Source organism: Ruditapes philippinarum, unplaced genomic scaffold (assembly GCF_026571515.1).
Source record: "Ruditapes philippinarum isolate M1 unplaced genomic scaffold, ASM2657151v2 ctg3328_1_1_1_1, whole genome shotgun sequence".
In the NCBI taxonomy this organism is placed as follows: domain Eukaryota; kingdom Metazoa; phylum Mollusca; class Bivalvia; order Venerida; family Veneridae; genus Ruditapes; species Ruditapes philippinarum.
This window is the reverse complement of record NW_026856772.1, coordinates 39,694-67,560: the sequence shown is the minus strand read 5'-3', so window position 1 is coordinate 67,560 and position 27,867 is coordinate 39,694. Positions and strand designations below refer to the sequence as shown.

At 33.2% G+C, this 27,867-nt stretch overlaps 2 protein-coding genes across 2 annotated transcripts; one reads left to right on the top strand and one right to left on the bottom strand.

The window, feature by feature from the left end:
- Nucleotides 1-1,101: 1,101 nt before the first annotated feature.
- On the bottom strand, nucleotides 1,102-15,385 carry LOC132747662 (UPF0489 protein C5orf22-like). Its single transcript, XM_060737107.1, has 7 exons — nucleotides 15,239-15,385; nucleotides 11,791-11,936; nucleotides 6,169-6,318; nucleotides 5,303-5,897; nucleotides 4,732-4,835; nucleotides 2,246-2,452; nucleotides 1,102-1,515 (listed from the first exon to the last, which is right to left on the bottom strand). The coding sequence occupies exons 1-7, from the start codon at nucleotides 15,296-15,298 to the stop codon at nucleotides 1,380-1,382; spliced, it is 1,398 nt and encodes a 465-aa protein (XP_060593090.1). The 5' UTR covers nucleotides 15,299-15,385; the 3' UTR covers nucleotides 1,102-1,379.
- A 2,578-nt stretch (nucleotides 15,386-17,963) lies between these two features.
- LOC132747660 (sulfotransferase 4A1-like) lies at nucleotides 17,964-21,735 on the top strand. The gene is made up of 6 exons (XM_060737104.1): nucleotides 17,964-18,166; nucleotides 18,481-18,609; nucleotides 19,576-19,797; nucleotides 20,366-20,460; nucleotides 21,091-21,274; nucleotides 21,511-21,735. Exons 1-6 carry the CDS (start codon nucleotides 18,007-18,009, stop codon nucleotides 21,612-21,614), a joined length of 894 nt encoding a protein of 297 aa, XP_060593087.1. The 5' UTR covers nucleotides 17,964-18,006; the 3' UTR covers nucleotides 21,615-21,735.
- The last annotated feature ends 6,132 nt before the right edge of the window (nucleotides 21,736-27,867 follow it).

Below are 27,867 nucleotides of genomic sequence, written 5' to 3'. Positions count from 1 at the left end.
AAATGCTCTTCTTCCAGCACTTTGTGCTGAAGTGATTGGGTTTTTACGTTGCACCAACACAGTAGGTAATATGGCAACTTTCCAGCTTTACTAGTGGAGGAAGACCTCCGGTGCCCTTCTGTGCATTATTCATGCACGAACAAGCACCCAAGTAGAACCACCAATGTTCCATAAGCTACCTGGATAACACTATTCCAGAGGGATCATAAGCAATAATGAGTAGTGACCATAATTTCTTGTCTGCATGATAGGCAAAATGGACCTTTCTAGTGTTTACAGTTTTATGCAAATTAGCCGATTAGCTAATTCAATTGCTCCACTGTGATATTAGTCATTGATTGACCAGGTTTACACAAAAGAATACATGGTTTTTCATTGTATTTGTGATACTGTTTGTGAGCAGCTAACCTTACAATAAATAGAAGTGTGTCAAATTTTTCACTGCTAAAATGGCAGATTCATGTAATCAACAGAGATTTATATCTTAGTCATTACACACTAGAAGCACATGTTTGTAAATCTCACACATATTTATATGTTTTCATAAATACATCTATATACATGTACACACACTTCTAATTCACTTCTTTTAATTCACCTATACAAATGTATAAGATCCATGGCAGTAAAACTTCTTAAAAAAAATTCTGATTATGCATCAAATCTTTTGAAAGTTATCTGGAAATAGCATATCTTCTTAAATAAAGATTTTGTTTAAGGTATATAAACACTACGTAATGTATCTCTATGACTATTCTCGAGGTTTGATTTGTAAAACAAAAGCCACAATGATGAGTCTACCAAGCGGAATATAACAAAAATATCTGAACTGACAAATGAAGACGTTGAAATATGAATGAGAAAGTATGTTTCACATCAACTTTTATTTAAAAAAGTAACACTTTTTAAGAGAATAGAAATACAATTTTTTAACTGCCCGATAGTAGTGTCCCGCGCTGAGTAAACTGTCCTGTTATTTGTCGTTCTGGTAAATTTGCCCCCCCCACATCTAAAACTGCATCATTTGACATTTACCCACCCACCCCATCATTGGAAAAGTAAAGGCGGACACTTCCCCCCACAGTTTTGAAATTTTCTAAATGAATGTCATATGCAGTTTTTAGCTTAATTATGTTTCAATGAATAAAAATGCAAGTTGAAAGATAAATGCACTATTATTGAAATAAATGCAGTATAATTTAAACATAAACCTTTAATAAACACTTAGCAAATTTCCAAAAGGGAGTGGGGCAGGCAAATGCAAATATCCAGCTTTACATTTTCATTAGGACAGGGAGTGGGGAAGGCAAATGTCCAATGATTCATTTATACAATGGGGTGCAAATGTCCTGGAAAGCTAATGTCTGTTTAACTTGTCATCACACATCATCTTCATCAGTATCTTTATAAGCCATATTGACTGAGATTTCTAAATAAAGTTCCTGTAACATGGTGAGAACACTGTCTTGTATCATATCTACTTGATTAGGTGGGCAATAGTCATCCGAGCTTGACCTGAAATTCATTTATAATACAAATTGAGTATACATAACAATAATTTAGTTGATAGGCATATTATGCCACAGTAATAAATAAATTTTAACTTCTTAAAACTGGTAAACATGAGTTTTATTATGTTTACAATGTTTTAAAGAATTATAGATGCTTGTGGCCTGAAGAAAGTACTAATTAATATGGAGTAACTGTCATAAAAGTAGCAAAATGAAAACAAAATATTATCTTGACATTCATACAAAATACTAATTCACTGTAACTCTACTTATTGCCAAAAAGCAACAGAAGAAAAATGGTTCAGGTAATTGGCCAATGAGTAACTTTTTGGATAATATAAAAAAACATCAAAATTAAAAAGCTTTTGAGAAATATAAGCATTTCTAACATATAATGGGCCTTTGAACATTTTTTTCCAACACTACCATATGTTGATTATAATTCTATAATAATCCAAAAATATTATGACATGTGTTTTATTACACCTAACAACTCATAATTTTTGGTATAGGATTGTTTATTCTAATAAACAAAAAGTCCTCTGAGTTCTGCTCTAAAATACACTTTTAATGCATAATAAACATATTTAATATGACAAAAAGAAATGGACATACATAAGGTTATAATGTATCCAATCAAAAAATTTCTTTTTTCTTAATTTTGACATGCCATTATGTTCCCCAAACCTAAAATTTCCATGGGGTATAACAATATCATATATAATGTGTGTTACCTTGCAATTGTTATAAGAGTTGGTTTAGAGAGATACGACAACATGTCTTGAGTGCTGTCAACAAGGGAGGTAATCTGAGAGTTAGAGCTGATATGATGAGGTAACTCTGTATCGTCACATGTACAACCTGCCTCGTGTAACAGCTCGTAATCTATCTTCGAACCTGTAGCCTTTAAATCCGAAATTAATGTCTGTATAAGCTCAGCCCTGCAAAATAATATAATATTGACATTATATACTTATATCATAAAAAGATAACATAAAACAAGAGGGCCATGATGGCCCTGAGGTCGCTCACCTGTATATAGGCCCCCCCCAACCCCCACCCCCCCCCCAAAGTTGCAGGGCCAATTTAACCTAAGGGCTTTTATTTGCACAAACTTGGTAGACACCCATAAGAAGATGTGCTAAACATCTAAGCTCTAGCTCATTAGGCTTTTTAAAAGAAGATTTTTTTTAAGTTTTTATTATACACATATAGTTAAAAACAATGACACCCCTGGGGCCGGGCCAGTTTTGACCCCAAGGCTTTTATTTGAACAAACTTTGTAGACACTTACTAGAAGATGTTTCATGCTTAATATCTAAACTCTAGCTATTTGGGTTTTTTTCAAAGAAGATTTTAAGTTTTTGCTATACACATATAAAGAAAATCAATGACCCCGGGGCGGGGCCAATTTTGACCCCAGGTCTTTTATTTGAACAAACTTTGTAGACACTCACTAAAAGATGTTTCATGCTAAATATCTTAACTCTAGCTATTTGGGTTTTTTCAAAGAAGATTTTTTAAGTTTTTGCTATACACATATAAGGAAAATCAATGACCCCCGGGGTGGTGCCAATTTTGACCCCAGGGCTTTTATTTGAACAAACTTGGTAGACACCTATTAGAACATGTTTGATGCTCAATATCTTAGCCATTATAGCTCTCTGAGTTCTTTAAAAGAAGATTTTTTAAGTTTTTACTATTTGCATATAGGGAAAATCAATGACCCCCCGGGGCGGGGCCAATTTTGACCCCAGGGCTTTTATTTGAACAAACTTGGTAGACACTTATTAGAACATGTTTCATGCTAAATATCTTAGCTCTAACTCTTTTGGTTCTTTAAAAGAAGATTTTTTAAGTTTTTACTATATGCATATAGGGAAAATCAATGACCCCCTGGGGCGGGCCAATTTTGACCCCAGGGCTTTTATTTGAACAAACTTGGTAGACACCTATTAGAACATGTTTGATGCTCAATATCTTAGCCATAGCTCTCTGAGTTCTTTAAAAGAAGATTTTTTAAGTTTTTACTATATGCATATAGGGAAAATCAATGACCCCCCAGGGCGGGGCCAATTTTGACCCTAGGGCTTTTCTTTGAACAAACTTGGTAGACACCCATTAGAACATGTTTCATGCTAAATATCTTAGCTCTAGCTCTTTGGGTTCTTTAAAAGAAGATTTTTTAAGTTTTTACTATATGCATAAAGGGAAAATCAATGACCCCCGGGGCGGGGCCAATTTTGACCCCATGGCTTTTATTTGAACAAACTTGGTAGACACTCACTAGAAGATGTTTCATGCCAAATATCTAAGCTCTAGCTCTTATGGTTTTTTAAAAGAAGATATTTAAAGTTTTTTCTTTCGGTTGCCATGGCAACCAGAGTTCTGCAGGGAATTAAATTCTTTGAACAATTTTTAAAGGTGACCACCAAAGGAACATTCCTGTGAAGTTTGGATGAAATTGGCTTAGTGGTTTATGAGGAGATGTCATTTAAAATAAAAGTTTACGGACGGACGGACGCCGGACGGACGCCGGACGAAAAGCGATCACAAAAGCTCACCCTGTCACTTTGTGACAGGTGAGCTAAAAAGATTACAGTGAGGTCAGCATGTAGTACTTGTAAAGGGGTATCATGAGAAAAAAATATAATCATTCAAACAAATATTGATAATCTATCATCATGTAGACTGGGATTTTAACATAGACTGTAATCAGTGATCATTGCCACTTTTAGAGAATTTTAATTTCATTACATACAAAGCCCCATATTGCAGATAATTATGATCATAAATTGCTGCAGAGGGGAAAAATAAATTTGCCCTAATGCAGGAGAAAAGTGATCACAATTGTAACAAGAGCTGTAGGCAGGACAACATTTCTCGAAGCTTGATAGTAAAACGAAAGCCTGGATGATGTAGAATTTTAAGTTCAGCCATACGAAAATATTCCTACATGTAGTGTATTATACACTGTGAAATTAATCTTTCTAGCTTTACAAGTGGAAGAAGGTCTGAAGGTGACCATTTCATGCATTATTTCAGGTATTAAACAGTAATGTCAATTTCAATGACCCCAAAGTCCCTGGAAAGATTTGAACTCACAGAAGAGAAGGGCAAGTGATTTAAAGACAAGCTATTAAACCACTGGACCACAGAGACTGTAACATTTTCATATCAAGTACAAGACTAAAATAAGGCTTCAACTATGATTATATACCTGGAATGTTTGATTTCTGCATTTTCATCTTTCTCTAGAAAAGAAAACACCTGCTTTAAGTCATCTAATTGTTTCTGTCTGTTTGATACACACTTTTCAACATCCTATATAAAATACACCAAACACATTTTTCAATGTCTTATATAAAATACAGAAATAATCAGTTTAACAACTTTTCCCAATAGATTTGATACAGAAATGGCTTTAAAAAACAAATAACATTGATACTTGTTGTTCTGCTTTCAGATGCTTACCAAACATTTTCAGAAACCCCTCCCCCCAAAAAGCCAAGATCTGTCGGTAGGACAGCACAATCGACTTTTCTCAGTGCTTGATAGTAAAACAAAAGCCCGGCTAATGTAGAGATTCAAAAAGGGCCATTATTCTGTCAAAATTCACATTCCACTGTGGTGTCAGTATGCAAACAGAAAATACTAAGTTGGGGCATAAAACAATGATGTAAGGCAAATAACTTGATGTTAACTGGGACACTGCTTTATTTCTTTCAACACCAGTGAGACTTATGAGCTAAAATCTATTCATAAACAAGGATGATAATAATTATACAAACCTTTTGTGAATCAGTAGCTGGTTTTTCAAATTTATACAGCTCCTGAAGAATATCATACTGTTTGTCTCCATACATATTTCTGAATGGATTCATTGTGGAATAAAAATCTAAATCTATATCTAACACATAGTTCTGTCCCTTTAAAAGGGAAGCTAACTCTGATAAGCTGTTTGTTGAAGGTGAGCAGAATTGCTTCCCTTCATCTGCATTTGCAGCACCATGTTCACTTTTTTCACTGCCATCACATTTTTGCCGTTTTGATTTATTATCTAAATCTTTGCCTAAATGTTCTGCACATTGAGCACTGTTATTAATGTTTTCATCACTATTTTGCCTTTTCATCCCACCCGGTTTGTTGTCCGTACCAGTATCACTATGTACACCATCACAATATTCTTGAGCTTTTGCTGTTCTTGTTTGGGTATCTAGTTTACGTTCATTTGAGTGTTTGTTGACCTTATTATCCTCTTCATCATCAGCCCAGTCTGTTGGTTTCAGTGTGAATATTGAAAAGGTGAGTAGTTGTTTGTTTAGAAGTTGACTCTCTGGTACATACAATGTCTCGCTAACAAAGTAACTCTCAGTACAAGTTGTCCTTAAAATAACACAGAAAATACCTTTTAACTGATTACAAATTTTTGTTTCTGATAAAATTATTCAACAAATTGTACTACATTAATCATAATCTTGCGAAAATATAACATATTTTTCAATGGCAGAAAAATACAAAATACGGGCCTTTAGTATCATAATTATAGTAAACCTACAAACCTACATTATAAATAAGAGAATTTTCAATGTATTATCTTTAAAACCAGAAGTATTCACTATTGTGGACATTTAAGAAAGAAGTTAAAGGAAGGTACCTTATTGTTCCAGTTTTTGGACATTTCCCAACAAAGAACTGCAGACGTTTATCTTCAACCTGAGAGCACCATGGCGGCTTTATCCATAAAACGTGAGAGATGTGTCCTGCATACACTGCTGGTAATATCCAATTCTCGATGCTCAATGACCTTTTAAGATAGCAACAGTAAACATAAAAATATATTACTGTGATTGGAGACCGGTCAGAAGTTAAAAATTCTAATAATAAGCTAATTTGAATCCTACAAATTTTACACCTACACCAATAAATCATGTTACATAACTGTTTATTCATTATACCAGACATGCCCACGGACAGAATATCGAGCCTGCTTGTCCTAATTCAAACCTGAACCTATAAAGTTCAGATCAAGGAGAAAGATGTATACATGGGTGAGAAGTGCGCAACACATCCACTTTATACCCGAGGCAAAATCATGACATCGCATTATCTTAAGTGACCTTGACCTCTGACCAGGTGACCTTGTTCATGTGTGACACCACCCCATCATGGCGAACATTTATACCAAATTATTTTGTAATCCTTCAAAAAATGAGCATGATATAGACTGAACAAATCCAGATGCATGGACGGACAGACAGAATCACAAAATGTTTAGAATTACATTATACCGTACTATACGCCACAAGTGGTGACTTAGCCCAGCTCACCGCAAGCTGGCTAGACAAAAAAGCCTGAGAGAAGTATATATTAATTAAATTCATAATTCTTTTTGTGGCAATGTGCATATTAATGAATTTTTCTATGTAAGGGAAAATATATAGTATGCCATAATATAGAAGGGAAATTCTGCCCCAAAATTGTGAAATGAGGGCCCTTATACATGAGGGTGGTATTCATACTCTTATAAATTCCGCAGCCAATAGTGTTACTCAAAAGAAAATTATCAATTATAACAGAAAGTAATAACATTGTAGCTTGTAAAATGACTATAGATATTAACTTAATACTAGAACTATCACTAAATGTGATTAATACCCCCACAAGACTGCTTCGGAAATGAAGATGTTACTAGTAACAGAATACCTTGTAAAAGAATTGAAACAAGAGCCATGTCAACATGGCCATCCCCCGCCAAATGTGTTTGCTCATTGGAAGAATATATATGTAGTAGAGCAGAATAATTCCATTTTAAGAGGTCTTTTGATAATGAAAACTGATGGCTATAGTGATTACAGATTTGAAACCTATGTGAATACTGATGGCTGAAAATAACAAAGGGCAATAACTGAAAAATAATGCAGGGTAGGTTATCATTCTTGTGTGCTGCATCCCTCCTCAGTAAAATCTATCCACCTATGATGTTTCAAGTTGATACCTCAAATACTTTTTAAGAAAAAAATTGAATTGAAAAATTAAGTATGAAAAATAACAAAGGGCAATAACTCAAAAAATATAAAAGGTAGAGTTATCATTCTTATGCACTGCACAACTCCTGAGTGAGATCTATGCACCTATGAAGTTTCATAATGATATCTCAAAGGCCTTTTGAGTTATGCTCTGGACAAAAAATAATTTTGAAAAATAAAAAAAGGGCAATAACTAAACAATTATTCAGGGTAGAGTTATCGTTCTTGTGCACTGCACTCTTCCTCAATGAGATTCATCCACCTATGAAGTTTCAAGTTGATACCTCAAATACTTTTTGAGATAAGCTCCGGACAAAATAGTATGAAAAAGAACAAAGGGCAATAACTCAAAAATTGTACAGGGAAGAGTTATCATTCTTGTGCACAGCATTCCTCCGCAATTAAATCTATCTACCTATGACATTTCATGTTGACATCTCAAACACTTTTGAGTTATGCTCCACTCGGGTGAAAAATTAGGTATGAAAAATAACAAGAGGGCCATGATGGCCCTGAGGTCGTTCACCTGTATATAGCCCCCCCCCCAACGTTGCAGGGCCAATTTAACCCAAGGGCTTTTATTTGCACAAACTTGGTAGACACCCATAAGAAGATGTTTCATGCTAAACATCTAAGCTCTAGCTCATTGGGCTTTTTAAAAGAAGATTTTTTTAAAGTTTTTACTATACACTTATAGTTAAAAACAATGACACCCCTGGGGCCGGGCCAGTTTTGACCCCAGGGCTTTTATTTGAACAAACTTTGTAGACACTTATTCGAAGATGTTTCATGCTTAATATCTAAACTCTAGCTATTTGGGTTTTTTCAAAGAAGATTTTAAGTTTTTTTTACACATATAAAGAAAATCAATGACCCCCGGGGCGGGGCCAATTTTGACCCCAGGTCTTTTATTTGAACAAACTTTGTAAACACTCACTAAAAGATGTTTCATGCTTAATATCTTAACTCTAGCTATTCGGGTTTTTTCAAAGAAGATTTTTTAAGTTTTTGCTATACACATTTAAGGAAAATCAATGACCCCCGGGGCGGTGCCAATTTTGACCCCAGGGCTTTTATTTGAACAAACTTGGTAGACACTTATTAGAACATGTTTGATGCTAAATATCTTAGCCATAGCTCTTTGAGTTCTTTCAAAGAAGATTTTTTAAGTTTTTACAATATGCATATAGGGAAAATCAATGACCCCCCGGGGCGGGGCCAATTTTGACCCCAGGGCTTTTATTTGAACATACTTGGTAGACACTTATTAGAACATGTTTCATGCTAAATATCTTAGCTCTAACTCTTTTGGTTCTTTAAAAGAAAATTTTTTAAGTTTTTACTATATGCATATTGGGAAAATCAATAACCCACTGGGCGGGGCCAATTTTGACCCCAGGGCTTTTATTTGAACAAACTTGGTAGACACCTATTAGAACATGTTTGATGCTCAATATCTTAGCCATAGCTCATTGAGTTCTTCAAAAGAAGATTTTTTAAGTTTTTACTATATGCATAAAGGGAAAATCAATGACCCCCCAGGGCGGGGCCAATTTTGACCCCAGGGCTTTTATTTGAACAAACTTGGTAGACACCCATTAGAACATGTTTCATGCTAAATATCTTAGCTCTAGCTCTTTGGGTTCTTTAAAAGAAGATTTTTTAAGTTTTTACTATATGCATATAGGGAAAATCAATGACCCCCCCGGGCGGGGCAAATTTTGACCCCAGGGCTTTTATTTGAACAAACTTGGTAGACACTCACTAGCTTATGTTTCATGCCAAATATCTAAGCTCTAGCTCTTATGGTTTTTTAAAAGAAGATATTTAAAGTTTTTTCTTTCGGTTGCCATGGCAACCAGAGTTCTGCATGGAATTAAATTCTTTGAACAATTTTTAAAGGTGACTACCAAAGGAACATTCCTGTGAAGTTTGGATGAAATTGGCTGAGTGGTTTATGAGGAGATGTCATTTAAGGTAAAAGTTTACGGACGGACGGACGGACGGACGGACGGACTACAGCCGGACGCCGGACGAAAAGCGATCACAAAAGCTCACCCTGTCACTTTGTAACAGGTGAGCTAACAAAGGGCAATAACTCAAAAATTATGAAAGGTAGAGTTATCATTCTTGTGCACTGCACACCTCCTGAGTGAGATCTATGCACCTATGAAGTTTTATTTTGATATCTCAAAGGCTTTTTGAGTTATGCTCTGGACAAAAATTAATTTTGAAAAATAACAAAGGGCAATAACTCAAAAATTATGCAGGGTAGAGTTATCATTCTTGTGCAATGCACTCCTCCTCAATGAGATCCATCCACCTATGAAGTTTCAAGTTGATACCTCAAATACTTTTTGAGATAAGCTCTGGACAAAATAGCATGAAAAAGAACAAAGGACAATAACTCAAAAATTGTAAAGGGAAGAGTTATCATTCTTGCGCACAACATTCCTCCTCAATTAAATCTATCCAACTATGACATTTCATGTTGATATCTCAAAAACTTTTTGAGTTTTGCTCCACTCAGGTGAAAAATTTAGTATGAAAAAATAACAAAGGGCAATAACTCAAAAATTATGAAAGGTAGAGTTATCATTCTTGTGCACTGCACACCTCCTGAGTGAGATATATGCACCTATGAAGTTTCATGTTGATATCTCATAGGCTTTTGGAGTTATGCTCTGGACAAAAATCAATTTTGAAAAATAACAAAGGGCAATAACTCAAAAATTATGCAGGGTAGAGTTATCATTCTTGTGCACTGCACTCCTCCTCAATGAGGTCTATCCACCTATGAAGTTTCAAGTTGATAACTCAAATACTTTTAGAGATATGCTCCGGACAAAAATGTTGGACGGAAGGACGGACAGAAGGTCGGACGGACGGAGACTATTTCTATAAAGGCGGCGGGGGATAATAAAGAGTTATGGTTGTGGGCAATTAAAGATAGATGTGGTTCTTGTATGTTACATTTCTTCCATGTGGTTGGCCATTGATGAAGTTTTATTGAATTACTCTGTTATAAGACCAGAAAGACAAGGAAAAGGAAAAAAGGGCAATAACTCTATAAATACTGAAGATGGAGTTATAGTTCTTGTGCACTGCACTTCCTCTTATTGTGCTTGACCATTGTATGAAGTTGTTTTGAATTCCAACCAGTATGTTTTAAGTGATGCTCCGGACAAGGAAAGGTATCAAAGGGCAATAACTCTGTATTTTGTCAAAATGGAGTTATGGCTCTTGTGCACTGCACTACCTTTTAATGTCCTTGACAACTGTATGAAGTTGTATTGAATTCCAAACAGTAGTTTTCAAGTTATGCTCTGGACAAGGAAAAATAACAAAGGGCAATAACTTTGTAATTAGTCAAGATGGAGTTATGGTTCTTGTGCACTGCACTTCCTCTCAATGTGCTTGACCATTGTATGAAGTTATATTGAATTCCAACCATTAATCTTCAAGTTATGCTCCGGACAAAAAAAGGAATGGAAAAGTAACAAATGGCAATAACTCTGTAATTAGTCAAGATGGAGTTATGATTCTTGTGCACTGCACTTCCCCTTATTGTGCTTGACCATTGTATCAAGTTGTTTTGAATTCCAAACAGTAGTTTTCAAGTCATGCTTTGGACAAGGAAAAGTAACAAAGGGCAGTAACTCTGTAATAAGTCAAGATGGAGTAATGGTTCTTTTGCACTGCACTTCCTCTCAATGTGCTTGACCATTGTATGAAGTTATAATGATTTCTAACAATTGGTCTTCAAGTTATGGTCCGGACAAAAGAAAACAATGGAAAAGTAACAAAGGGCAATAACTCTGTAATTACTTTAGATAGAGTTATGGTTCTTGTGCACTGCACTTCCCCTTATTGTGTTTGACAATTGTATAAAGTTGTTTTGAATTCCAATTAGTAGTTTTCAAGTTATGCTCTGGACAAGGAAAAGTAACAAAGGGCAATAACTCTGTAATTAGTCAAGATAGAGTTATGGTTCTTATGCACTGCACTTCCTCTCAATGTGCTTGACCATTGTATGCAGTTATATTGAAACCCAACCATTGGTCTTCAAGTTATGCTCCGGACAAGGAAAATGCAACGGACATCTGGACCGACCAACCGACCGACCGACCACTGGGTGACTCCTATATACCCCCCAAACTTCATTTTTGGGGGTATAATAAAGTATAATTGGTTTTAAAATCTATACATTGCAAATGGTTAAAATGCTTATAAAAAATTCCTAGACTTACTCAAATACTTTCTGCTTATCATAAACACTATCTGCTGGCAAGTTTAAAGGGCTCAGCATGTCTGGATGCGAGTCCAGGTGTATTAGTGTGACATCTTTTACAGGCAGATGTTTCGAGCCAATAGAACGATAAATGTGAGGAAGTACCTGAAGATAAATGTTTAGAATTATTTTATTTTTTCACATCATTATAATCTTAGTTTCATCTATATTTGCTGCATAATTGCAAGATGAAAGAAAGGTAATAAAAACTGTATTGAGTAAAATGTTTGCTCATATCTTGATAGATATCAAAACCATTGAAAACAAAGAAATGGAATTAAAAAAATTATGATTGCCCTCATGCTCATCTTATTTTGCTTTTAATTGGGTTTTACATCCCAACCAACACTGTATTTAACACTATTTTAAGGTTATATGGTGTCTTTCCAGCTTTACTGGTGGAGGAAGACCTTTGATTGCTACATGCTAATTATCTAAGCTCAATGGGCATTTTAGTTTTCCACTAGATTTAGGTTGATTATATACTAAGTGAAACTTGCGCAGGACCAATTTTGACCTCAGGGTATGATTTATAGGGCCAGAATGAAATTCTACATCAGATATCTAGGCTCTGGGCATTGTAATATATGAGGAGACTATTTAAAACATGTTTACTCCAAAAATTCATGTACACTAAGTGACCCTTAGCAGATATTGACTTTTGTCCATGGAACATGCAGAATGTTCCTGGCATTCCATCATGCATTGATAGAGTTGGCACCCAGACAGTGTAGGTGTTGGTACTTTACCTTTGGGATCATTGGAGTAAGCTACATCAAATTTAATTCTCAAGACAGTCTCAAGCATGCAACCCGGCTATGAATGTGAAAAGATAACAGAGTGCAGAACATTCTATCCATTGCTTGGCTGTTAACATGTTTTGAATCTGTAAATATCTCACCAGTCCTTGCATGAAAAGTGGATATTTTAACTTCATATAATAATTCGAATTTAAACACGTTTTGTGATTGAAAAAAATGTCATTTGTGTTACCATGATTAAAGTTACTGAGTGTTGTCAAGCCCTGGGTGATGTCAAACCCAACAATTTGGACATAATATATACCATGGATGCCCTACAAGACCGACATCTTGTAAAATCGGCAGTCGAAATATTGAGACAAGGTGTGGTCCAGTGTCTCACCTCTGAATGTCTAAAATGAGCTTCAAATTATCATAAAGCTAGGTCTTTATATACAACAGCAGTATAAAGGGAATTTGGAGGTTACGTACCATGGAGGTTACGTACCACTGCATAAATGTACCATTTTTGGAGGTTACGTACCACTATAGAAATATATAATAGATTACGTACCACTATAGAAATATATAATAAAGTGATAATAAGGGATAAGGTGTGAAACTATCAGGTTTATTGTTCAAATTCGCGCATTAATTGTATTAATTTTGTAATGAGATTAAATATGTATGAATATAAAAGAATAAAGAACAAACCAATTAACGATAATAAACAAGTTTTATTTACAACACAAAACTGAAACGAACAAACGATGACAAGTTTACATGTACAAGTTTTATTTACACGTTAACCGAACTATGCAATGAAAATAACAATAATTATGTTACAATAAACATAAAAAAAAATACTTTTTGAGTTTTATTTATCCACACTTAATAATAATAATATACTGAAATAAACAAGACAAAATAATTGATAACAGTACATATGCAGATTACGTTTTATTTACACTCATATATAAAAACACATAATTATGTTACACGCTCTGAAATGAAACAACAATACACAATGAACAAGTATTTTTTTAAATATTTTATTTATCCACACCTATAAATAATAATAATAATATACTGAAATAAACAAGACACAATAATTGATAACAGTACATATGCAGGTTACGTTTTATTTACAGACTCGTATATAAAAACAATTATGTTACACGCTCTGAAATGAAACAACAATACACAATGAACAAGTATTTTTTGTTAAATATTTTATTTATCCACACTGAATAATAATAATATACTGAAATAACGAGACAAAATAATTGATAACAGTACATATGCAGGTTACGTTTTATTTACAGACTCATATATAAAAACACATAATTATGTTACACGCTCTGAAATGAAACAACAATACACAATTAACAAGTATTTTTAAAATAATTTAATTTATACGCACTGAATAATAATAATATACTGAAATAAACAAGACAACATAATTGATCACCGTACATATGCAGGTAACGTTTTATTTACAGACTCATATATACAAACACATATTTTTCAGCTCCCCTAAACCGCTCCTGGATGCTACTGTCCTCTTGTCAGAATCTACTCAAGATCTTCGTCGTCGCAATGGTCATCCACTGTTGCTGGAATTGGTCCTAGGCCCATGATGTGACTTGAATTTTTCAAAAGTTGATTTGTAGTTATGTCTCCGTCTTCATACTTGTCCCACAGGTCGAACAGCTTGTCATGGATGGCCTTGTACTGCTTCCTGCGTACCCTTGTCAGCATGTTCTGTGAGACGAGACGAGTTTGCAAGTCGACGAACTGAGCCTCACCATAAAGAAGAGGCACCAGAACGTAGAATGCAAGCTGCGCCCCGCCTGCACGTGAATTTAGACGTCTGTGCCAGCCTGCAAAATATCAACAAATATGTAGTATCTATATTTTGGTATTATAAACACTGAGTAACGAAAATCGATTATAAAAAGGCGGTACTGCATGATATTCTTCTTGTAACTTCTTTAGAACAAACTAAACAGTGTGCTGATTCCATCATGCTGCTTTCTGTTGTGCTATCGGAAAAGAATTGCAGTATATCTATATGTTTATTGGAGTTCACTCATTTAAAGTTTGAGTTACAAGTCAAAGCCGGATCAGAGTTGTGATAAATAATTAACACCACACTGATAAAATCAGTGTATTCACTCATACGTCAATAGTTTGCAATTTGTTTGTGATTTGTTAGATTACTCATTTCTGAATGTGTGATAATCATATATAAAACGTTTGCATTTACATTAATTGCTCATATGTGATTTTTAAAAAGTAATAATAAAGTTTTAAAATTCGGTCTTTTTTTATAATTGTTATGCTCTATATTATTTGTATTTTATATAAATTATATATATGGTACGTATCCTCCAAAATATATAAGTGGTACGTAACCTCCAAAAATGGTACGTAACCTCCTGGTACGTATCCTCCGTGGTACGTAACCTCCAGTAATCGTATAAAGCACAGGCGCTAGTCACATAATCAAATATTTTACATAATCGGTCTATATATGTATATAAATCTTTATATACATATATAGACCGATTATGTAAAATATTTGATTATGTGACTATAGCGCCTGTGGTATAAAGCGGGTCAAATATCATCCTATATTTACATGACAACTGAAAATAACATTACATCGTGATGGTCTTCTTCAATTACAACAGGAAGAACCGGGTATCTCTTCATGGTAGACATGATAAAAATGAAAATATATGTGCTGAAATTTAGCTGAAATTACAACGCATGGAGGCTGACATATTGGCGTAGACTAATCGCCGTATTATATCGTACCGTACCGGAATATATATGCCGTTACGGCTCTTCGGGATGACTGACTATTACCTCCTGATTTCACCGTACTGTGCATTGCCTTAATTGTATTCCTGAATATTTTTTGAAACAAAGTTACTGATAACTGTTTACAATCAAATTACATACAGTAGCCGTGTCTTCACATGGTCATTACCCTTGTAAAGTAATATGAAATTAGGCAAAGCCTATGAACGGGGAAGTCGGTATTTTTATTTTACATTTTCCGTTTTAAAAGTGCCGTTCGGTATTTTATACACTGCTTCCGTTTGTTCTGGTTTCCTGTCCGACGAACTGGCCCGAAGGGCCTGCTCGCAAAGCGAGCTTTACGGGAACCATAATTGGTCAGGGAACCAGAAAATTGAAGGCGCCATTTTGTTTGAAAAATCTGATAAATAAAAACTATTTTTTGTCGAATTTCGTTGTGAAAACTATCTAGAATGAAAGAAAATGGTCTAACTAAGAAAATGAATCCGAACACCAATATCTTTTATTCAGTCGTTTACGCTGTACAGACGTTTAAAGTATTGTTTACGTGACGTCACAATGTAGCGCCAAACAGCACGTGCAAAACAACGCTATTTTAATGTCGCAAACGTTTTAAGTTTGACATTTATTTCACTTTTATTAATCTTTATTTCGCTTGAAAAATTAAAGAGTGAAAAAAATAAACAAACAAAGTTTTATCAACGTTTTCAAAACTCGTTATTCATTTAACGACAGGATATTTAACGCAGTACGTGTGACGTCACACGCACTCGTCACTGCATTTGAAATAAAAATGAGCGATTATTTCATACTATTTCACGTTAAAAGTACATCGAGCTCGCTTTGAGGCTTTGCCTTTTTCATATTATGAAATTAGGCAATGCCTATGAACGGGGAAGTCGTTAAAAATTCCTTTCATTCTTTCCGTTTTAAAGGTGTCATTCGGTATTACATGCACCGCTTCCGTTTTCATTCGGAACACTCGACGATTATCATTTATCCGAAAAGTTGAGATTTGTTCCGTTATCGGAATACCCCGCCTATTATCATTGAGTTACATTGTAAATGGCGGCGCCCGACTAGAACTGACACTGAAAATTTCATTGATAGGTATAGAATTCTATATATTTTTTCATTGTTTTTTATTTGATTTTTCTTTTAAATATACACGTGAAGTCTATAGCCGGGCAAGCCAAAGCCCGGACCCGCTTCGCGGGCCCGGTCTTTGACTTCCCCGTATTAGCGCCATTTGCAAGCAACTATGCAAACATATGTCTAATCTGGAACATAAGATATCTTATGTCCCAGGTCTAATTTATGTCAAACTTTGTCATGTTATTTGCTTATATAAGCTTTATATGCCTATATCTTTCTTGACTTTTAAATAAACAGCACAGTGCCCTCTAGGCCTGGACATTTTCATCCAATTTGGTATTTGTTCTTCCTTATCTTGACATAAATAAACTGCAGAGTCTTGCCAGGTGCAAACATATATAATGTATTTTTGCATAATTATTATTGTTGGTATTGGTTATTTGATAGAATTTCAAGTTCCTGTGCTCTGAGTCAGAGAAGAATTATAATTTAGCAAGAAATCTAACTTGGTACTTTATTACAATTAGTTTTGTTTCCTGTTTTATTTTTATTATTATAGTCAAGTTCAATGTATTTGAAAAATATATTTTACTCTTTTGCTGTATTTCACTCTTCTTTTGTATCGAATATTTCAGTTTATATAACATATATTTAATTCAAACAGAAGATGCATTTATTATACTTACAAAACACTCACGTGTATAGATTGCTATTGTAACGTAAGTCATATATTACTCCACTGTTTTGGACAAGAGTGGACTGGATTTTTTTCTTTAGATAAATGTTCCATTTGATTTAAATCTAGACCAATGAATTGTTTGCGAAATTTCAGATCATTCGCTCGCACTGTTTTAGATGACAATCATTGTGATTGCAAAAAAGGACTGGAAATTGAAGAAAAAACAGGTTTACGCGTTGTGCACGCTTTTCATTCAAATCCAGCAAAGGATAGCACAAAAATACGACATCTTTTGAATATCATTATGTGTTTAAGAGCCTTAAAGTTAGCTGATATACGTAAGAAAATCAAAAGTTTTTGGCTTTTGGACGTCAGTGGAGTTCCGATCTAATAACATTAATTAATAGGCTTAAATCAAAATACAGACGTTGTTTTGCACAAATCATAACCAAGATATGCACGGGAAACAGAAGAGAACCAATATAATCTGACAATATTGGTGAACATCAATGTCACCGGATCAAATTTTCTTCGGAACATAACTCGTTTTGGCTGATTAACGTCTTTCTTGGCGTGCTTTTACATTTTATTCTTTTATTTTCTGATGTCCATCTTCCATCAGTTATAATATAATATCAGTCATCTATGTTATCTACTTTCTACTCCATGTTCCCAATTTATAAAGTTTACACATAGCGTGACTATACATTTTATATTTTCAGCTACGATAACACGATAACCGCTTTGAACACAACTGTATAGTTTCATATGTAAACACACATACTGGTTCATTGACTCAATTATTAGTATACAAATATAACATGTTACAAAAATGATGGCAGAAGAGAACAAGAGAGATCCGGCGCTTGGTCTTAACAAATCTTTCATTCAGTTTAAAGGAGTTTGGATGTGGGATAACTCCCAACCAGAACAGTTTGCTTCATTTAAAGGGAGACCATCTGATGTGTGGGTTTGCAGTTTCCCTAGATCGGGTAAGTTTTCCCTTCTGCAAATAGAAATTATTAAATTCTTCAATACTATTGCGGCTAACTTGAATTTGAACTGATGCTCATACTAATTTCTTGGTCAAATGTTTGGAATTCTATGTTCATTTTATTTTGATTATGCTTACTGTAATGAAACATGTTTGCTTGTAGTCTTTATTTCTATTTATATTCTTTTGTCAGAATATTGCTTCTGCATTGCCCATACATACTAGAGTTCAACATCTCAGCTCGTAGTACAAGCTGTTAGGGTAGAAATTAAAGCGGAGGATACCCATTTAATGTTATTGCTGTCGTTTCAGGTACAACTCTAGTTCAAGAGATTGTATATCTTGTAGAGACGCTAGATTTTGACGGAGCTTTAGCAAAACCGCTAGATGAGAGATTTCCTTTCGCGGACGTTTACAATGAAGATCTACCATTTTACAAAGGTATTAAACTAATAACTGTATCTCTTTAACTTTTGAAAGGTATGCATTAACACTTTTGTTGGCGACTTTATTAGCATTGTATTTAATGAAATACATGTAATTTATTAAATTTTATGCATTTATCACCATCGGTTTATACAGGTTAGATCAAAAAGTTCTCGGCCCGATATAATCTAGCCATTACACGGGCATTTACACACGATACGTCGATATCGACATCTTAGTGAAGATTACTGACTGAGTTACACGCAATTTTACACAGATATAGTAAGCACACTTTGATCGGTAAAGGGTGTGTCATTTAGACCAAATGGAGAAAGTTTAAATCAGAGCCGTCATAAAGTACCTCTGTAAGAAAGGGATGTCCCACAAGAAAATCCATGAAGACTTCATGGCTACACTTTGGAAGGAGTCCCCTTCCTATAGCACTGTGAAAAAATGGGAAGCTGAATTCAAGAGTGGCAGGGAGAGCATTGTCCTAATTTATCAGTGTGTAGAGATGGGCAAATTTTCAATGGTATTTGTATGATAAAAATGCGATTGAAAACATATACATGAAAAAATTATTGCGATTTTTAATTTGTCGAAAATGATTTAACATTTTCATGGTTCAAGATTCTCCTGATTGGAAGACTTTGGCTGCATATAATCAAGTGCATATTCAGGTTTTTCTACTGTCTTGATATAACGACAGTATGTTAAATTGAAAAAAATGTTGACTGTTTCTTTTTCTGGTTTTAATGAATATATAATATATAAAGCATTTATAGATGATTCGAATGATTTAGTTTGTCAGAAGCAAGTTGTTGACACTACTGTTATTCTCGAAATATAAAAATTCGTTATAGCGGGTGACGTGCTTGCCATGTTGTCTTAACAGAAAAATGTTTATATTATTTTACAACATAGACAGACATCATGTAACGGACAAAATGGAAACAATTTATTTCTTATATCTTACTATAGGATTAACTGGATTAAAAGAGGCGAAATCCCCAAGACTGATCAAAACACATTTCCACTATTTCCTACTTCCGAAAGATTTAAAACGAGGATGTGGAAAAATCATAAATGTATATAGAAATCCAAAAGCTGTGGTAGTGAGTTTATTCAAACTTTTGAAGTACCTCCGGACACCAATGGCAGATACGTTAGAAGAATTCATTGAAATGTTTGTCAATGATAAAGGTATTGACAAAATGTCTTGATTTTCTTGCTTTTGTTGAATGTTGCTATATTTAGATAGTTATGTTCTGTACTGTACTGTACGCTATTACTATTCCCTTTATATGAAAACGATATCAGTGCAGAAGTTGGAAGTCTAGGACACAGTTTTAATGCATGTTTTGCAGTTTGGATGCATGTTTTTGAAATAAAATCATCACAATTATCCGAGCATATGAACAAACACTTCTGATGGCACCTGCAGATACACTTTTTGTGAATTAAATTTACCTTTGGTCACATGTTTTGTTGTTGTTGATTTTGTTGTTGATGTTTTTTTTAATTGAGCACACCATCTCTGTCGTTCGTATCAATTGTTTCATTGAAAAATAAAAGTCATTACAAGTTCTTTGATTAAACATAATGAGTTTGGATTGCATTTTTTGTATCTTGCAATCCTGTGCTCGAAATTCTATAAATAAGATTCTAAAAATAGTATAATAGATTGCTGTTAATTCTCGTATTATCTTTCTATTACCAGCCTTCGAAGCATTTGGTCTCGTTTTATGTTTTTTGTTGTTGCTGTTTTAAGTGTACGGCAGTCCATGGGCAGCTCATGTACGCGAGTTCCAGGAGCACAAAAATGATGAAAACGTTCTTATTCTCAAGTATGAAGATATCATAAAGGTAGATAGATTTTTTGAGACAAACCTAGATTTTAAAACAAGTATACTTCTCAGACAGAGATGTTTCAGTTTTATCCGCCATCAAAAATCAAAATAGCTGAGTGCTATATCTATAAATATTTTAAAGCAACATTTCTACGGAACTTAGTCTAGACGAACTCCTCCGTCCTAGCTAGAATAGACAGTTTCCGTTATTGTAATTTCAGGATTTCAAAGGCATTTACATCAAATTCTAAAGCGTATTTATGTGTTTACAAGGAAATAAAGTGAATATTTATGAAAAGTACGTACACTTGATTTTGTATCTTTCAATCTATATATGTGTTTTATTTTCATGCCACATCGACACTGCAATAGCTATATGGCGACCAAGTAGGTTACATTCAACTTTCTCGGAAACTATTAATACGTGCCTCTCTGTGTATTATTTCAGGCATTAGGAGAACTGCAGACCTTCCATAACATTGTTAGCTCGATAGGCTACTCAAATACTCCCAAGTCCCTGGCTGGATTGGACGCCAAAACCGTGAGCATGGCGAGGGGCAAATTATTTTCGGTCATTTATCGATCGGTTCCATAGACACCTATATTTCATTAAGTTACCCTGAATATATTTTTCTGTTTTCTCTAGGACAAAGTTTTAGCAGTTCGAAAAATAGCTTCATTCTTGAATCGTGACTTGTCTGCAGACGACATAGCTAAGATTGTTGAATATGTTGATATTGAAAATATGAGAAAAAACGGAATGGTGAATTTTGCCGTACAGGAAGAAGTATGGAGTACAGATAAATCTGCTGGGGCATTCATTAATTCAGGTAGATTTGCTGCACTAGTTCTTAATCAATTAAAAAGTTAAGATACTTTTGTGTTGTGTTATCAAAACAAAAAACAAAAACGTTTACGAAATAATATAAGTCAATCACTGCTCAGTGCTACGATTAACAGTATCTGACAGAAATTGTAATGGTCTATGAATATTTTTACTAGCTCTTTTTCGAGGTTTTGTTTTTGTGATATACGTATCACAGTTTCATTATTTATTTTTCCATAGGAAAAGCCGAAAGTTGGAGAGACGTTATAGCACCATATCTCCAGTTGAAGATTGATAATATGATAGAGAAATCTCTCGATGCTCTAAATATCAATTTTGATTGACAGCAGTGTCTACTCTTACATTCAGTCAGAGGTGTTATATTTCCGATACTTGAAAACTCATCACGATAATGACAATCTTGTTGTGTTTCTGGTAGTTCAAGTTATTTCAGTTATTAATAATATTTCCACCGAGGGACATGGAGACATCACCTTTATTTTGTTATTATATGACTGAGGTAGATACTGTTGCTGATGCTCTTAATCTATTTATAAAGATATTGTTTCGGTCGGCTCTTTCCTTCAGTCTTCGAAAAAGGATCATTCAATAATTGTCGGGGAGAGAAATTGAAAAAAAAATCAGAAGAGAGATTTACTTCCTTCTAAATTCTGTTTTTGATTGTAGTGTGATTTGTTTTTATACATGTATGTGTAAGTAATTAACGAAATAAATAGTTTTTAAACTAATAATCATCGAGTTGTTTTTATTTGTTTCAGATCTATATCTTAAATGAATTTTTGTTCCAAATCTACTTAAAAAATAATTGTAAATTGCCTCATATAAGCGTATTTCGGCGGCTTTTGCCCCCCCCCCCCCCCTCCCGAATTTTTAAAACATGAATATCTGTTTATTTTGCTTATAAGTTAAATGTACAATATTTTGGTGTGCGACTTTTGCGCAGATATGTGTAAACTAATATGTGCGTCGCCATGAACCCCTGATAATATTCCGGTATCTCTACAAATATTCCGGTTCCACTACCGTATAATTATGTCACTTATAAAGGAAATTGATGATAGTTAATTTATTAATCGGACTTTAGATTCTAGGTCATAAGCAGTTTAACTTGCTTTGCTGACCTTGTGTCCTCCGGTAGTCTATCTGAAACCGGAAACGCAGATAGCATACCTGATACAGTCCAACACCGATGATAATAAAGGCATACACATTATGCACACTCATCATTTGTTGAGATAGTGATTGCTAAATACTAGCTAGTATACTAATTTGTTAAAAGAAATGTAGCATGACTTTCTGACCTGGTTACTGACATTGTCTTATATGTCAAATTTAACCTTAAATTGTCACCGTGCACTTATACTTACCCCGTTTGATAGTGGTGACTTTTATCTTAGTAGACTAACTTATCAATCTCTTCTGCAAATATCGAGTGCCATTGAAATAACTAACTTCCAGTATCCAATGATTGACTAGTAAGGCGAACAAATGAATGAAGAGCACACGAGACTTGTGTCCTACTTAACTTTACTGTTTGTAATCTTAAATGGTCTGAATTTCCCCTCAAAGTCAATATTTTAACCCACAGCTATTTAAGTTTTAATTTTCGAATGGACTTTAGACCAGTATCAGATCATAAGGTCAAGAACATTATCAAATCAAATCTTTTTTTTTTTTTAGATAACTCCGTTGGCATTCTGAGGTTATCTGTTTTGAAAAATGGTTCGTCAAGGCGCAATTTGATCAATTGTGAGGACTTTTCGTAAACATTATATTATTACATTTGATTAAATGAGCTCCTTTTATAACGGTGCTACGGAGCTCTGGTGGTAGCATGTCTTGCAACAAATTTGATTACGAGGAATTTGCTAATTTTTTTTATCGTGATTCTGACTTTATTTTACTATTTTAATTTTTCTGATCACCGTAAATTTTCTGGTCTACCATAACTTTGCAATGGTACCATTACTATTGTACTCACCAAGAAGTCGGCGTCACTCTTTTGGGGTAAGTATTTGCGTGCAAGTTGGTATGTCCAAATTTTAAAACTGCTGAATGAAATTGTATGAAACTTCACAAACTTATTTGAGAGCATGATCGGAGGTCACTGTCAAAGGTTCATAACATTATTTTTGACAATATTATGGCCCTTATTAAACTCGGAACAGTCTACATTACCCAGGCTTTTGTTTTACTATCAAGCACTTAGAATAGTCGAGCAATCTGTTATCGACAGCTCTTGTTGGATCATCAGACACACATTACTCTAAATAAAGATCATACTCATAGATTGAAGTGAACACAATTACCATGAAATAACAATGATTTTATGCTTAGATGTTTGGTTTTCTTTAACAGTTTTCTCCTCTTCTATGGTATGTTGCTTGATTATCAAAATTCTCTTTTGACAATTGTCTCATGAAAAACATAAAAAGGCTCAAAATTTGCACACCACCTTCTATTAGTACAATTAATTTTTCAATTTCAGTGATTGGTTTTTTTCTCGATTAGAGCCTAGATAAATTATAAAAATGTCAAATTTGAGGTTCATTGATGATCGCCGTATTTATACATTTGCAGACGTTATAAATCTCGTATGGCCTTTTCCAAACATAACATTTAAGTGATTAAAGTATTCAAAATGTTATACATATTATTGATTATTTTAAAATGTTAAACGAAACAATTTACTCTTCCTATTCAAAAGAAAGTGATTAAAGTTAATTAAAAAAAGAACGATTGAATGTTATAAGATTTTAAAAACACATAGACTATTCTTATTCAAAAGAAAGCGGTTAAAGATAATTAAAAAAAACGGTTGATTGTTATTTGATTGAAAAAAAAGAAGAAAAACAGGAAAAATATTTGAATATCTAATATTAATCAAATAACGGTTTTCATCTATTATTATCATTATTAATATCCCTCAGAAATGCATTTTACTCAAACAGATTTTTTTTATTATTCTATCTTGTATCAGTTTCAAAAAAGAAAAAAGAAAAAGAAAAAAGGAATAAATAAAGAAAAAAAAAGAAAAAAGAAAAGAAAAACGTATTGCTCAGTTGGCATTGGTGATTACAGTGAATTAGTACTTTGTATGGACGTCAAATTACTACTTTGTTTACATGTTGCTACCTCTACGACACATAACTGTTGGTTCAGCGCTACAGTCTTAAATTGATAAAATCGAATATGTTATCAAATAATTATCAAACATTACAAAACAATTATATAGACTTATCTAAAGAATTAAAATGTAATCTTTTTTTAGGCATTATGTGTGCTTTATAATTATGAAAGGTTGGTTTTATATAATCTTACCAGGGACGTCTGGTTTAGTGATACTATTTAATTTATGCAGACAGGTCTTTGTTGTACATTGGGTATTTATAACATTATTACCATATTATGCTAAAATAGCGATATAAATATTTGCACTACATGAAAGTAGATTTAGTATCACACACGAGATTCTCTCAATATACGGTATTAAGTTATAACAAAAACAAAGTGAAGGCATGGTAAACTTGACATTTGACATAGTTTGGCAAACATTTTAATATGATTGTAACCCTAATCGCTGTTATACTTTGATTACTATTTTTGTCATGCACAATTATCGATTTGATTTATTTCTTTATTAACTGACCGTTAAAACAAAGATTTATTTCTTATTGATTTTTCAGACATATCGTTTATGATTGCCCTACATACACATTGTTCATGAAATGAATGAATACAAAACTGTTACTTTCTGCTATTTAGTATCATATTGTTCATGTATAATCTAAATATTGTTTTCTTTTTTTTCTATTTACATTTTGCATATACTTCTATAGACAATTTAAGTAGTTTAAATTATATGAAAAAAAATAGTACTAAGCTCTTATCTTAATTGTTAAATAACATTAAATATTACTTTAAAATATGCATAATTATAATGTACATTTTTCCTAATTATAACGTGACGTAAGTATTATTGCGTTAAAATACCATATGCTGTTAGTGTCCTTTTTACCATAAAATTCATGACATTTTATTTGCCAAACACATGTAGATTTATTTACGTCAATCTATTTTACCACTATGCATATTCAAATTTTCGCCCTAGCTCAAATAATATTTACATTTAAATTATGATAAACGAATTGAATGTAAATACTTTTTGTGCGTTGTCGTATAAAAATGCTTGGTCCTATTTTCAGATGTGCGCAGTATTACTATCAGCTGACATAATAACACTTACATTGTAATGACGACGAATTGAAAATATTTATATGCATTCTAAGTTATGATAAGAAACAACTATTATATAAAATGCATTGAAATACATACATTTTATGTATAGTGGAAAAACATTTTGCCAGATGCAGTTTGGGTTATTAAAGTCATATCTACATGATATATAAACGAAATGACTTCACCATATCTTGCAAACCTTAAATTTCAATGTGTATCATGTCTTGCAATAACAAGCACCTTCTACTTCCGGTCTCTGTACCTTTCTTGTGAGCCTTTTTATGCTTATTTGTATCTTTTTGCGATAATAGGAAGCAGAGTCGTACATATAATATGATATTTGTCACATGTGTGAAAACGTTCCATACTTTTGCATTTTGACAGAGCAAGTTATGTTAAGGCACATTATGCTTCAAAAATCAATATCATTTTTTTCCGATTCTTTAAAAATGTCCGACATGCGTTTATTAATGCTTCAATAATGGATTAAAGAACGTGTAATATGTTTTACAATTGAAGAGTAAGGCTGAATATGCAGTAAAGGTATCAACATGTTGACTGCCATACAAAATACTACTTCACTATAATTATACCAATTGCCAGCATGTCGAAATCAGCAAAAGATAGTTTATGCATATGCCAAATGAGTATCTTTTTAAAAAAAAAAACTGTAACTAGTTACCAAAAATTAAAAAAAAAACTTTTTGAGAAATAAAAATGAATGTATTCGGAGGCATAATTGTTCTTTAATTAAGTGAATAGCATATGATCCATATTAAAACAATAAATCTACTTAAACTATCCGTCCGAAACTATAATTCAGTTGCTTTGTATGTGTTGATATTGTATTAAGACCAATGACTATGATAGCAATACAAAAATATTGTCTCAAAGAGAAGAAAGGTTCTAAATATATTTAAGCATTCTGTTCAATCCTTTTTTTTGTATTTCATTGTATTTCATTGTATTTACATTGTGTATTTATGTAAGATTGAAATTGAAATGAAATATTGTTTTAAGTATAAAAAGAGTGACCGAACACTTGAAATGTCACTACTTTAAACACTTTTTTCAATTATAAACATTTTATTTACATGATAATTGACAAATAATAAATTGTACGGATTGAGTAGGAAGCCTAGAAAGCCTTTTAGAAACTCCCTCCGTAAGCACTATCTCAAAAAGTATGAAAAATGGTAAAGAATGATATGTGCATTTTGTGATAAATGTACATAGCATTTTCAATATAAACTTGCTTCTTTACATGTACGAAAATGTTAGCAATTTGCACTCTGGTTGTCCATATCGAACCGATCTAAGTAATTAAGCATATACATAAAAAAGTAAAGGAAAAACCCTATAGCTGTGTAGCATAAATACACGTAATTGAGAAATGTCATTTACAAGTTACTGTTTATAAAAGTTTATTAAACTCCCACACTGTTTTTTTTTTGGCATGACAGGACATGAAATAATTTAGAGATATTTAAATATCATTTGGTGTATATATATATACCACTAACTTGTCCGCTACAGCTCAGGCCCGGTGTTCACAAAGATTTCAGGATCAGGATCAAATTTAAAAACTCAAATATTCCCCCTTATTTATCCTCATATATTAAAAATTCAGTGTAAACTTGCTAAATCTGGACTTGAAATAGCATATTGATGATATTTAAGAATAAAGTTAATGTTATTTTTACAAGATATGAGCATTTTAAGTTGATCTTGATCCTAAAATTGATCCTCATTTTGATCCAATTATTTTTGCATTAGTTTTGTTATTTGTTTATTTTATCCCAAAATAGGTTGGTTTCTTTGCAAATAAGCAATTACTTATACATGTATTTCAAATATATACCATTTAATTCTAGCATGATACGATCATTATAAGTTTTATGAAACAATGAATATAAAATCAGTAACATCTGAACCTGATCTTTTCTTTGTGAACAAGGGGCCTGTCATTCGTTTTTTTAGTTTCAGATTTATCAGTTTTCTAGCGCAGTAAGAAATAATAATGAATGTGTTTTTTTAAGTTTTTTTTTATTCATATATCGATTTTCATTTTAAATTTTGAGTCTTTTTTTAAAAATTAATTAATTCATTCATTCGTTTACGTTTTTGTTTATTAATTTTTTATTGATGTGTGTGCGTGTGCGCGCGCGTATTTTTTAGTGTCCTAGTTGATTTATATTTAATTATCTTACTTTAAATTTTTAAGCATTTCAACCTCAGTGCAGTTCCTTTACATTTATTTTAAAGGTGTATCATAATTGTTCAAAACACGTTATGTTTTATGCATAAAATAGAATTATAATTAAATAACTCGTCTAC